The sequence below is a fragment of the Podarcis melisellensis genome (assembly GCF_964234715.1).
Source record: "Podarcis melisellensis genome assembly, chromosome: 2".
In the NCBI taxonomy this organism is placed as follows: domain Eukaryota; kingdom Metazoa; phylum Chordata; class Lepidosauria; order Squamata; family Lacertidae; genus Podarcis; species Podarcis melisellensis.
In genome coordinates this window covers 42455072-42469133 of record NC_138529.1, presented here as the reverse complement: position 1 = coordinate 42469133, position 14062 = coordinate 42455072, and the positions used below count along the sequence as shown (strand labels likewise).

The 14062-nt window shown below is 48.4% G+C and overlaps 1 protein-coding gene across 1 annotated transcript; it reads left to right on the top strand.

Annotated features, from left to right (window-relative positions):
- Positions 1–3860: 3860 nt before the first annotated feature.
- LOC309364162 (CCN family member 1-like) lies at positions 3861–13079 on the top strand. The gene is made up of 5 exons (XM_081900943.1): positions 3861–4121; positions 5054–5270; positions 8218–8544; positions 10885–11090; positions 11577–13079. Exons 1-5 carry the CDS (start codon positions 4071–4073, stop codon positions 11883–11885), a joined length of 1110 nt encoding a protein of 369 aa, XP_081757069.1. The 5' UTR covers positions 3861–4070; the 3' UTR covers positions 11886–13079.
- The last annotated feature ends 983 nt before the right edge of the window (positions 13080–14062 follow it).

Genomic DNA, 14062 nt, shown 5'->3' with positions numbered 1-14062 from the left:
AGTATGCAGTAAGGTGGCAGCAGCTCCCCTGAGCACAGTGCCAGTGTCAAACCTGGTTAGCCTGCTCGCTAAAACCCGTGCCAGCCCTGGGCTTTCCTTGGATAAGTACTTCTTTCTTCAAAACATGCACATGCCACCTTTTAGCAATGGTTTCAAAGCAGTTTGCAAACCTTAAAGCAACAAGTAAAATGACAATAAATGCATGCAAAGCAACCAGCAAACATAAACACAGTTAAAATTCAGAGCTTAAAATACTTAATATAACAAAAAGGAAATGTTTTAAAATGCCCAGGTGATTTGTTTATTTTTAATAGTAGTATTTGCTTGTGGCCTAAAAGACAGCAAAGTTGACAGCAGATATACATATTTGGAGAGGGCATTGCATGGCTGGGGCACCATTATGCCACCTAAAAACCCACCTCCTTTTTTGTAACAACCCCCGTCTCTTGATGGAGGTGGTAACTGGAAAAGGGCATTGACCAAGGATCCTAGCTGGCAAGTAGATTGGTGTAAAAGGAGATCCCACTTGAAGTACTTGAGTCCCAGTTTGTTATAAATTTGGAAAATTAATTTTAAAAATTGGGGGGGGGGAATGAAGTACTTGAGTCCCAAACCAATTATGGCTTCAAAGGTAAGCACCCCAGATTTAAAATGGACATGCAAGTTAATAGGTACGTATAACATTATGCAGCTGAGTGGGCAACGGCTGTGGGGTGGTCTGGTGAAAAAAGAGAACAGTCTTCCTTGCACCTTTTCATAGCTGTGTGGCAGAGGGAATTTCAGTAAGTGTATCTGGGGGCTGCAAGAAATTTCTTTTCCTATGCAACTATTAACGATGCAGAAGCCCTGTTCTCTTTTGCTTCTGGCCCTCCTCAATGGGGGAAACTCTATGAAAGGCAGGTGGGCAGAGAGAATCCGCAACACATTTCCTAGCATCAGAAGAATCCTGCTGGATCAGAACAAAGGCCCACCTTGTCCAGCATCCTGTTCCCACAGTGACCAACCATATGCCATTGCAAAAGCACTATCCCTTGAGAAAGACGGGCAGGGAGAAAGTGACAAATAGGATTTCAGACACAGAAATGAAGCTAACACACTGATTCTTATTGGACATGGCTTTGCTTGCTTGTTGACTCCAGAAGGGAATTCTGGGCATTTTATAAGGTTAAAAACTGGCCAGGCCCTAGGTAACATGATGGTTGTAGTATTGGCCCATGGCAGAGACCTCCTTGTCAAGCCTCTGTACTTACCTTTTCCCCAAAGAATCAGACATGGCAGCCGGGACATGGAGCTGTCCAAGCAGGGCAGTGCTGGATCTTTGATCCTCTCCTTTCTCTTCTGAAGTTTGTGCCACACTTGTGGGACGTGCCTGGTGCCACCTGATAATTTTTAGGAACCATAAAATATTGTGATTTTTAAATGAATTTGTGAATTTGGACCCATCATGACAGAAATTGGGCAACGTCACATCAAAGTCACATTTGGTGGTGATATCTCAAGAGGCAGCCGAACCTGTGCCAAGAAAGAGGTGACATCATCCCAAAGCCATGTTTTGGTCCATCACCTTGATTCAGAATGGTACCCAGCACTCATATATTGATGATGACTCCCCAATCAATCACTTTCTCTGTGATTTTTTTTGGCACCTTTTCAGTTTCCCAGGGTTTTAAACTGTGAGTATTTGAATCCACTGATATTTTTCCAGAGCTGTAGATCTGTTCCAAACTTTTAATGTTACTGTGTTTTTCTCTATGGTGTTTTACTCTAAGTTGCTGGTTTTTAAATGCTGGAATTCACATACTGTTTTATTGCTCTGTGTTTATTAATTTGACATATTATGTTATTTTTGTAAGCTACCTGAAGAACGCTGCTATTGGCAGTGTGGTGTAATCGTTAGAGTGTTGAACTATGAAAACCTGGGTGACCTGGGTTTGAGTTCCAACTCATCCATCAATCTCACTGGGTGACCTTGGGGTGGTCATTGCCTCTCAGCCTATCCTATACCACAGAGTTGTTGGGAAGATAAAATTGGGGGGGGGGGACGACCACCATGTACACTTCCTCAAGCTCCTTGGAGGAGAAGGAGGCATATAAATGTAATAAATAAATAAATGTGCCATTAATAAAGTAATGTCAAGTTATAAGAAAGCAAGTAAGTAATGAGCACACATGTGTGAGCATGCCCTCAGACTCTCAATAGAAGGTGGAACATTGTACAGACCACATCTTAAGCTAGCAGACTTGTCGCAGTTGGAGCTCTCTGTGTTCCAAGGATTCTTGCCCTGCCATCAGTTAAGTTAAAACTAGCTGGAAGGTGTATAACTCAGACCCACCCAACTGGGGGCCCCTGTGTGGCTCAGCTGGGGTCCTCAGAACAGCCAGTTTTGTCTTTCTAATTCTAGCCTGCCCTTTGCAGAGATATTAATGGACACCGGTTCCTGTATGTAAGGGAAAGATCGGTCAGCGGGGGTGGTTGGGGGTGGAATACCCTGTATTTGGTGCACAGAATAACAGTCAGGGCTGTGTGAATAGTTATCAGTATGTGGCCAATAAATCTAACAGATTGTAGTGGGGGAGGTGAATTTATTGCTTTTACTTGTTTCCTTTGGGAAACTGCTCTAGTGAACTCACAACACCTTCCACGTAAGTGGAGAAGGCTTACTTCAAATCTATCAGCAACTATAGTATGAAGATCTACCATGAAAAAATGATGGCTGGACCCTCAACATTGGAGGTAGTGGGGATCCTATCATATTATTTACAAGGATGGCTGATTTGCCCAAACTTTGGCCCCATTAATGTCTGTGAGGCACTGTTGGTTTATGGTAAGTGGAAATCACCAATCTCTTATTAGCTCCAATATAGCCAGGCTTAATGATGTCAGTTTTGCCTCTGTTTCAGTAGAATGAATGTAATTTACTTGAAAGCAGATTTAGCCCCATGCAATATCAGAATCAGTTTAATATTTCAAGGTAAATCATTCATTCTCAAAACCCTTTTTTCAGATCTTCGGTACTTTTGTTTAAAAAGGCAAACCAGGACATGGTGCCCCAATTATAAAATGTGATAAAGGATGAAATTTAACTATTGCAAAGATGTTCGATTAGGTACATATCCCATCCCTCCTCCAAGGGGCTGAGGAGAGGATGCATCCCCCCCCCACTTTATCTTCCTCAGCCCTTATCTGGTGGTGCTTGTTGCTCCCTCTGATGCCACTTTGGTACAATTTAATGATTTTACAATTGCAGGGTGAATATTGTGTGCGCGCACTCCGAACTCTCGTTGATTTCAAAGGCGCTAACTCCCAAGTAAATGGATCACGCGCTTAGCCACATTCTGGTCCCCCAGAAAGACCCCACCCGTTTGTCTCTCTCTGGTTTCGTGGGCCTTTGATCTGCCCTCGTGTCAGATCAGAGGCTGGCGCTGGCCAAGCAAACGCTGGCTTCCTTCTGCTTATTTTCCTTCGCCCGTGATTTTTTCCTTCGCTCTAATTTGTTTTTTTGCATGTCAGGAATGACTGTGGCCACGGCTGCTCCTCATACTGGTATGCCTGTGCACTGATGTGCCCTATGGGAGCAGGAGCCTTATTCAGCAGTCTCCATAAAAGCGCTACTCTGCTTAGCGGAACACCCTGGCCCGCGCGAGACTACGCGCGCATCGCCTCGGAATGCACTAGCCTTCTAATTTTATGAATGACTCTATTCATTCAGCCCCTCCCACCTTTCCAAAGCCCCTCCCCTGGAATGTTTGGAAGTGCGCCACCGTTGCTATTGGCCGGCGAGGAGGTTCCTATTGGCTCCCAGCCCGGTAGGTGGGAGGGGCCCCGGGGAAATATAAATACAGAAACAACGTAGTTGCTTTGTAGGTACTGAAAGTTGCGCAAAAAGGGGTGTGCGGAGAACTTGCAGAACCGAAGGATCCTGGGGACAATTTTGCAGCTGCTCTACGATCCACTGGCTGTCTCCCCCGGATCGCCCGAGACTTAGTTTCTCGAGTCGTTTTATTTTATTTTATTTCATCTCCTTTGGTATTTGTGCTCCTTTTCCGACGTCTCCTCCCATCCGACAGCAATGAGGCAGGCTGTCCTGTTTAGCGCTGCTTTCCTGCTCTGTATCTCCCTGGTGAGTAGCTCTTGCTTAGCCACCTCTTTCTCTTCCGCTTAGGCAAGTGAAATGTGCGCGCAACGCTGTTGACGATGACAACAGGCAGGGGTGACCGAGCACCAGGCAGCGAGAATCATTTGGGGAGGGGATGTTTCATCAAATGCTAGCGAGCTCTCGCTAAACTCTGGATTCCAGTTCCTTGCTGGCTCTCCCGGCGGATCCCCGGTTCACCAATGTGACTGCACTCGCGGAGCCGCATTTATTCACACGCGTCCCGGCCGGTTGCGGTGGGGATCGGGGTTGATTCCCGGGTCCTGGGAGGTGTTCTGTGCCTCGAAGCGGTGCGGAATCGTGCGGAATGTGTGGGAGACTTTCTAATGCTTAAATCTGGCGAGCCTGTCCAGAGTGGACGAGCTCAGGAATAGAACCTTACCCAGCATTAAGGTGAGTTTTTTAATCCCCCCCCCCCCCGTGGACTCCTGGGAGCTGCAACTCCGCCGCCGCTTTAGCCCCGGTGCCTCTGTGGCGCGGCTGCTTTGATGGTGGTGGCAGGGATTTTATTACGGAGATTTATTTGGGATGGAGGGGACGGGCACGTTGGTAGGGGAGGCCGAGAATGCCGGGACTCCGTGGCATGTAGCGCCATCTAGGAAACTATTTTGGTGTGGCCTTTAAAATAAATACATAGCAGGCGGCCAGGCGAAGGTTAAGATCCGCGCGTCCCCAAAGATCCCAAAGCGCCGCAAGCTGTAAGAGAGGAGGAGGGCCCTGATCCGGAGCTTCAGCACCCCAACTTGCCTGCGGAGTGCTCCTCTCGGCCAGCTTCCTCCTTAATCTCAGGGTCATGGATTTGAGCCCCCTGTTGGGCAAAAAGGATCGCTGCATTGCAGGGGGTTGGACTAAATGCCTCCGTGGTCCCTTCCAGTTGTAGGATTCCTCTCTCGTTGCAGGTGGCCTCCCGCTGCCCCGCCACGTGCCGATGCCCCCCTGGCGGCCCGCCTCGCTGCCCCCCCGGAATCAGCCTGGTGCTGGACGACTGCGGCTGCTGCCAAGTGTGCGCCCGGCAGCTCAACGAGGACTGTGACCAGCTCTCGCCCTGCGACCCCCACAAGGGCCTGGAGTGCAATTTTGGGGCCGACCCCTTGGCTAATCGGGGCATCTGTTGGGGTAAGAGAGGCGAAAGGACGGAGCGGAGGAGGGCTTCGACTTTTCTATAGCTGTTTGTTTGTGGGGCTGGCTGGAGTCATGGTTTATCAGTGATCGTAAAATGATAGCTTTTGAAATCGTTTGTAAACCTACCTTGCACTGTGAAAGAAACACAGTATGCTGCTGCTGCTACTAAATAGATTTTTTTTTTTTAAGTTTCTATCTGGTTCATAAATGCTTTAAATGAATGAATCAATTTATTTCGGTCACTGAACAGAGTGCATGCTTTAAATAAATATAAAATACACCATGCTTCCTGCTACTTAATCCTGCCGATGGTCATGGTGATAATTTCAATTGTTTTTGTGCTTGCTGGTTACCTTTTTTTGTATTTTATGTGAACTCTGCAAGAAAGTGCTTTGAAATCATTACTGGGATTTTAAGTTGATTTTGTACCCAGTGTGCTGGGTGTTGACCAGCAACCAACTAGGTTGGGCTGTGGCATATTATGTACTAAACTGGCACCTAATCACAAACTGGCACATAATTTAATGAAGGAGGAAGGAGCAAGGGCTTCTCCTCCAGCCTAATCAGGCACGTTCTCTGTTGGGGCTAGACTAGGAAAGGATTTCCTGTTGATGTACATATTCTGCTTTGGCAATCATATCAGGGATGACTGGTCCCCGTGTCCCAGGTGTGTTTTCTTTTAAGAGGATCAAAGTCCGGAAGGGTTGGGCAGAGCCACTGTGAGGGCTGGTGAAGGTAATTTGCAGATGTAGCAAAATACGTTGTCTCTTATCCAACCTCCCTCTAGTGACGGATGTAGTTGTGGAATCCATCGTGGCATTGCCATGACGATAGAAAGGTTAATGGAAATTGTGTGTGAAGAGGCACAAAACATTGGACAGGAGTGTGTGTGGAGAGACAGTTGCGCAAATATTTTTGTTCCTGAAGCATTTTGAGAAAGCCAGTCTCTTGATCAAGGGTTTCCTTCAGTGCTTCTTGGAAAATTTGCTTGGGGCAACTTCTGTTGCCGGTCTCCTAAGTAAGGCGAGAGTTGCCCCAAGCAAAATATTTGTGCAGCTTTTTCATGCTTGTTTGTTCCTATGACTGTTTTTTATCCTCCCTCTCTCTGTGCTTGCTTTAAAATGGCATGAGCTCAGGAGTTGGAGAGAAGTGACTTTGTAATCCAGCCTTCACCAAGCTAGTGCCCTCCAGATGTTTTGAAGCACAGCTCCCATCAGCACCAGCTGTAGTCTGGAACATCTGCCAGATTGGAGATGACTGGTGTGGCCTTACAAACACATAAGGGGTGAAAGAGATATCTGAGGGCAGCTGGGCAAGGATGAGATGCTTGAGTTGTGGCTCCGCTTGGTGGAGGGTGAACCTCTGTTGCTCCCCTCCTCTATCTTCTCTCATGGATGTGCTGAGCATTTTTTTCAGGGTCAGCCAACCACTCACTCTTTCTTTCCCAGTAGGATAGAAAACCAGGTTTGCAGACTAGGAGGAGGGGAGTTCCTTGGCAGTTTCCACACCAGGTATTTTGCTCCCTTCTAGGTAGCAGGTTGGGACGCAGGTGGCGCTGTGGGTTAAACCACAGAGCCAAGACTTGCCGATCAGAAGGTCGGCGGTTCGAATCCCCGCGACGGGGTGAGTTCCCGTTGCTCGGTCCCTGCTCCTACCAACCTAGCAGTTCGAAAGCACATCAAAGTGCAAGTAGCTAAATAGGTACCGCTCTGGCAGGAAGGTAAACGGCATTTCCATGCGCTGCTCTGGTTCGCCAGAAGTGGCTCAGTCATGCTGGCCACATGACCCGGAAGCTGTATGCCGGCTCCCTCTGCCAATAAAGCGAGATGAGCGCCACAACCCCACAGTCGATCATGACTGGACCTAATGGTCAGGGGTCCCTTTACCTTTAGGTAGCAGGTTTATGATGCTCACACAAGAGGACACTTGCTTTCGGAAACATTGAAGGTCCTAGTAGATCTGTATTAGCGTTCATCTTGTGGCTCCACGTATGCAAGCTACATGTTACCTCTCTCTCTCTCTGAGCTGGGAGGTGATGCTGGAGGGCAACACTGTTCCCATGAGAAAGCATGCTTTCCCCACTCCTTCCTCGAGACCAATTCTATACATTTACCAGGGTCACGGTTGTGTCTGGGACCACCCGTTTCCCTGTATGTCTGAGCACTGCCCCTTGCTGGAAAGTGTGAGAAGTAAGATCTTCGTTCAGGAGCACACATGCTAAGAAGAGAGCAAGGAGCAAGTGAAAAGTTGTCTAAATAGTTACAGGGGAGTAAGGTGAAGGGCACATCTCTGTGGGCCAGGGGGAAGCAGGAGGCTCTCCAGGCGTGGCTCAGGCCTTTGCAACCCGATCTCAGTCCATGTGAGCTCTTCGCATCCTGTTTTCACATGGCTATTTAAAGCTCCAAACACTCTTCTTGTTGACGTGGCCCCTAAAAACCTAGTTCTGCAGAGGAGTGTATTTCTCCTACTAACGACGCTGGCAGGTTAAGTCCTGCTGTTTTTCACATCCAGACTCCAGGGAAGAGGCTTGCTGTTATGTAGCTCACTCCCAGGTTGGCCTGAAGTTGCAGATGAGGGAAGCAGGAAGTGATCTCAGAGTCCTCTCCTACCCTATCACCTCTTGGCTATTTTAAAAAATTATCTGGTCTCCCATCATTAATCTGTGGTAACCATGGATGCCAATCCCTAACTAGACACCAGTTTAGGTGAATGGAGGATTTTGTGTTGCTGGGATGAATGTCAGGGACCATTTGCCCTTTAGCACTTATTTCAAAGGATCTCTGAAACTGTTGCCCCCGTGCAATTCCATGATGACTTTTTGAAACTGATCCAGATTCCTGTAGCTGGGTCCTCTCTTACAGGGACCTTACAGTCAGCATCACTTTTTCATTTTTAATCCAACTTCTGAAACTGATTAACACATACCTCTCTACCTCCTCAGCAAAGCAAGAAGGCCGGACCTGCGAATACAACGGCCGCATCTACCAGAACGGGGAGAATTTCCAGCCCAGCTGCAAACACCAGTGCACTTGCATTGACGGGGCTGTGGGTTGCCAGCCGCTCTGCCCGCTAGAGCTGCCCCTGGCCTCCCTGGGCTGCCCCAGCCCCAAACTCCTGAAGGTGCCTGGCCAGTGCTGCAAGAAGTTTGTGTGCAGCAAAGGACCCAAGAAGTACGGAGGGGTCACCTTTGAGTACAATGCCAATGGCGACTCCAGTGACAACGAGCTCATCTATGTGGGCAAAGGCGGACACTGGAAAAACCTACCAGGTGAGGGCTAAAGGGTGCAGTCAGAGCTGTTGCGACTGGAGGAGCAGGAATGTTATTCAGCTTCTGCCTGTATTTATACCAAGAGGCTTGTGGCACCTTAAAGACCTAACACATCTGTTGTGGCATAAGCTTTCATGGACTACAGCAGGGATGGGGAGGCTCAGGCCCCAGGGCTGAATAAGCCCCACCCTCACTCCATTGGGATTTTCCCTAGGCCACACCCCCTATCCCCTATCTAACCTGGCTTTGCACGCTTCCTGAGTCTTCTTGGCAGGCTGGTGTATGTCTCTGAAAATGCCTCAAGCTTGCATGGATGGACCGAGAGGAGCATGTAAGCAGGTCTAGAAACTAGTGAGTTAAAATTTGCATTGATTGCTCTGCTTCCTCGTGCCCCACCCACCCCTGGCTTGTGAACGCTTGAAGGTTGTCCAGATGAGAATGCAGCCTTCCTGCTAATGCATGACGAGACTGGAGTCCACCTGGAAGGGTTTCTTTTCCAACAACAGACTAACATGGCTGCTCCTTTGGAAATCCATGGAATGGAAAGCATCCCTTTATATTGGATGTTTTCCATCGTATTAAGTCACTCTAATGCTTGCATAGGAATAGAGAGTCTGCGTGGGGATAGTCTTGGGCACTATATTTGTGGTTCTTGCTAAATTTGGTGTGCATCACAATTTAAGCAATTGCTTTGGGGACCTGAATATAGGTAGTTATGCGGTGATTTATGGCTGTAGGGATTCTCCGCCTCCCCAGCTTAAAACGTTAGGCACCTTTGGACCAAAAAAACCTGCTTTATGAGCTGTGCAGCAGTGTGTTGCATCTGCCCCATGGGAAATGGAGGAGCAAAGTAAGATGAAGCTTCCAGCCATTGCTAGTGAGACTGCATCTGTCAGAGGCATTCCCTTGCAGGATGATGTATTGTAGGATGTCATACCAGGATGTTTATTAGCAGGCCGCATTGCAAGGCTTAAGTCATCTGCTTACTGTGTGGCATTGCTCTTTGATGACAAGCTGCTCCTTAAACCGCTTTGGGACACCATCTCACCCATGAAACTTCCTTGCACTATCAATTTCTAGGTCTGTGTCTCACACAAGCTAGAGGTGATGTAGCTACCTTCTCTTTTGACAGCAATCTAGTGGCTTTGCTACTAACTCTCTAGTTGGAATCCTGAAATTTCCTCCTGCCTCCACGTATCTTGGTTTCTTCACTTCCTACTACTTGGGCCTCATGCGGTCTGGGCACCAAGGCACTGAGGGAAAGGTTGCGCCTTGAGAAGAAGTGCATAAGATGCAGCTGGCCAAGTTTATAACCCTTTTGCTCCAAGGGCGGGAAATGGAAAGCTGGCACTGTGTTGCGTGGAAGCGACATCTAAACAGGGTGGAGACACAGAACATAAATAGGGGTAAGAGTGGGAGTCGGCCTTTGCCCTTTCAGGATCTATATCTGATGCTCCCGAGGGGCAGGAAATGTGATCCTTCACTTGCATTTGCTTTGGTTCCCAGTTGCTATTTCGGCTAAGCATGGCAGTGGCTGCATAAGAGAGGGACCGAAAAGCATTAAATCTGTCTGAGAGGGATCGTTCACACAATCTCCTGTATCACTCTTGCTCCCAAGTGATGGTTGGTCGGGATGCCACTACTCCTGCATATTTTGTTTTGTGGTTTCATGGCAAAAGAGGAATGCAGGCATTTCCTTCCCAGAAGACAAGAGTTTGCACCTACTGGGAATTTATTCTACAGAGGCCAGTTTAGTCTAAATGGAGTTGATGGTTCTTAGTTGCCAGAGTCCCAAACAGCCTCCACATCCCCTCTCCACACCCTCTTCCCTCCATTTCCCCCCTACAAACTCATTTCCCATGTTTCCTACCCAACATGTGGCCTTGCCTCTTTCTGTAGTGGCCATTTTGAATGGTGTGGCTGCCATGGAGGCTTACGAAGAATCCTGCTGGGTCATCTTGACTCAGCATGATGGCCAGCTAGATGCCTCTGGGAAGCTCATCTACAGGACAAGGAGACAATTGCCTTCTGCTGTTGCCCATCAATGCCTGCCTTCCGTTTCTGGAAGATACAGGGAACCTGTGGCTCCCCAGGCGCTGCTGGACTCCAACTCCCATCATCCCCAGCCAGGATGGCCAGTAGCTGGGGATGATTGGAACTGTAGTCTAGTAACATCCAGAGAGCAGAACAGACGTGTTCCACATCTCTTAAGGAACCTAATCCCTTTCAATCTCATTTTATGCTTGGCCAATGTGTGTAGCTGCTGGCAGTACATCGCTCACCGTTCCCTTTGGGTTCAGAATGACAGTGCAGTAACTGAGATTCCCTTCTCTTCCCCAGCATGGAGGCCATTCTTCCAAAGCCACGTGGCAAAGCAACAGCACAAGTGCTTGGCTCAGACTACGGACTGGTCGCCGTGCTCCAAGAGCTGCGGCTTCGGCATCTCCACCCACGTCACCAGCGACAACCCAAAGTGCAAACTGATCAAAGAGACCCGGCTGTGTCAGATCAGGCCTTGCGGGAAACCTGATTTTTCCAAACTAAAGGTGAGGGTTGGGAAGGCGGGAAGAGGGCGAGCAGGGAATAGGGGAGGGCACTGCTTACCACAGAAGCCCAGCATCTGGGACACGAGAGCTGAGTCTGCCTGCACTTCCAACTGTTCAAAATGGCAAGTTTTGGAGAATGGGAGAGCCTAACAGGGCCCAAGATGGTGAGGGCCCAAGATGGTGAGATGTTCTGCTCCAGGCTTACATTACAGGAATGGTGCCTGTGGGGCTAAGGGGTGTGTGTGCTTGTTTACTAGAAAGAGTAGCTCAGCTGGGTACAGCGTGGTGCTGATAATGCCAGGGTTGCAGGTTTGATCCCCCATATGTGACAGCTGCATATTCCTGCAACTGTCCCATATTCCCTTCCATCTCTATTATTCTATTCCATGACTCTAGCTTCTCCAGCTGTATGCTTTCTGTGCATACAGCTTTCCTGGGCTGTATTCTTTTGCACACAGTACAAATACTTTCCTCTCCTCTTTTCAGAAGGGTAAGAAGTGCTTGCGGACACACAAAGTGCGTGAGCCCGTGAGGTTCAGCTACGCCGGCTGCAAGAGCCCACGCCGTTACCAGCCCAGCTACTGCGGGTCCTGCTTGGATGGCCGCTGCTGTGTCCCTCTGCGCACTCGCACCCTGAGCGTGCCCTTCCATTGCCCGGATGGGAGCTCCTTCTCCAAGAACGTCATGATGATCCACACTTGCCAGTGCGGCCCGGCTCATTGCCCGCTCCTCAGCGAACCTGCCATGGGGCCCCGGTACCAGCTCAATGGGGATATTCACAAATTCCTGGAGTGATGGAGCCCGTTACCCTCGGGAACCGAGTCGACCCATCTCCAGTGACTCTGGATCACCCCTATGGACTTGAGGCCCCTCTACCTGATGTCAGGAGAAAACAGGACATCCTAAACCTGCCCTGCTTCCATGAATGCAAATGCGACTAAAATTAGGAAAGGCAACATGGATTTTGGAGGTGCACTAGTCCCTCAGCATATGGGTTGATTACATTGTGCTGTGCCTGGGAGTCTGGAGATCTAGTGATTTGAGGAATGGATCTCATGTCGCTGGGTTCAATCTCTCCATTCAGCCCAGCCAGGCTCAGGCTGGAACTGGGCCTTGGGCAACAAAATGGGAGAGTCAAACAAAGAGATCTCCCCATTGCAGCCACCTTTAGGGCTCCACAGTCCATGTTTTTGGTCACAGTGCTGGAAGGAAGGAGGAAGCACAGGCCTCGCGCACTAGGGATAGCTGTAAATTCTCTGGTTTGAGTTGCCAAATCCCAAGATGGACAGCTCTGATATCCTTAAGGTCCTTTGACTGGAAAGAGCAGAGGAGGACTCAAGGCAGATAACCCACAGCTGGACTGGATTGGGGTGAGGGCGAGTCAGATCTGCCCTGGATGCCTCCCTAAGATCCTATAGTCCTTTTTAGATTGAAATCTGGCAATGCAGCTTCAAGACAGCCCCACAAATAATGAATTAGGATGAGTTTCGGTACAGAGTTCAAATTAATGGTCAGTAGAGGAGGGCATGGTGGACTGGTGGTGCTCACTTGACCTCCAGGCAACTGAGTTGCTACTATGGCTGGAGGGACAAGGCAGTAGGGAGGTCACCATGGTGCAAACACAGAGGCAGACCAGCACTCCTGGTGTGTTTGCATTGCGCTGACCTCCTCGCTGCCTCGCCCCTCCCATTCCAGGTAAGCAGAAGCAACTCAGCTACCCAGAGGTCAGGTGATTGCTGCCACTCTACCATGCTATCTGCTGCTGCTGCTTTTTTAACCCTGTGAATTATTGAGAAAATGGCCAAACAAGGGTTGACAGGGACCTGCTTCCCCTTCACTACCTGCTGTTTGCACCTGTGCCTCTAATTTCCTTCCTTGTCTGCCTCAGTTGGAAACCTTTGCTTCCCAGTCTGTCCTCCTTTGAACCGAAGGGCTGCCTTGCCTCCTGCTCACAGCGCACCCTGGTGGTGAGATGGTTTCCTGGAGAGAGAAACCTGTAGGCAAGGACAATGCGGAAAGGGAAGGGCATATCCGTGCACATTTGGCTTCTTGCTCCAGTTTGTGCTGTTTCCCAGCTCATCCTTCTGCATGTTGCCAATTCAAACTAGGATTGGGGGGAATATTTTTTTTAAAATTAAAATGTGGGGAAAATCAGAGTAAACACACACATTGCAGCCTGGAAACAGACCCCCCCCCCCAAAAGAGGGAGGGCTGAGAGTTGAAGGAGATTTTCTGTTTTATTTCAAAAACCAGCAGACCCTGTTTATCCAGATGTGATGGTGGCAGAAGGGAAGCACTTTCTTAAATCACTTTCTTCCTTTGAAAATCAGCATCTGCCTCCAGACTAAGACATGTTGATTTCCGGAACAGTCATTTGTAAAAGGCAATCCCCCATTTGGGGAGATTCTCCTCTCCAGCAATTCTATCACACCATGGCTAAGCTTAAAGAGCATCTCCTCCTAGATTTATTGAAGCACTTTTTAATAATTAATCATGTTCCCTATATGTTCCTGGTGAGCAGCAACAGGGATCGTCAGAGAATAGGGGGGCAATATTGGAACAGATATTAAACTGTTAAGTCTTTCTTGTCCTGTTGAGGAAAACTATATTTATGAGCGCAGCAAAGTAGGCTTTGCTACAAATAAGGAGATTTTATTTTATTTACCTTTTTTTGCATAAATATTATAGCTTCAACGCTGGTTTGGAGTGTCGGCTATTTAGCTTCATAATGAAGCCTTCCTTGCTTTGCATCTTGTAAGCAGAGCTTTGATTCCACTCTCCCTCTTGGATCTTAAAAGTTGTTAGAATGAAATGTCTGTCATTTCATTCTGGTGTTTGTTCCTCTTTCTGTCGTCTTGGAGGTTTTGGTGTAGGAAAATCATGACACTGCCCTTGCAAAAGGGCTTGATATAAAATGTTCAAGGGGTGTGTGATAGGTAACTGATGGGGTCTTACGAACCTTGGTTGCTTTC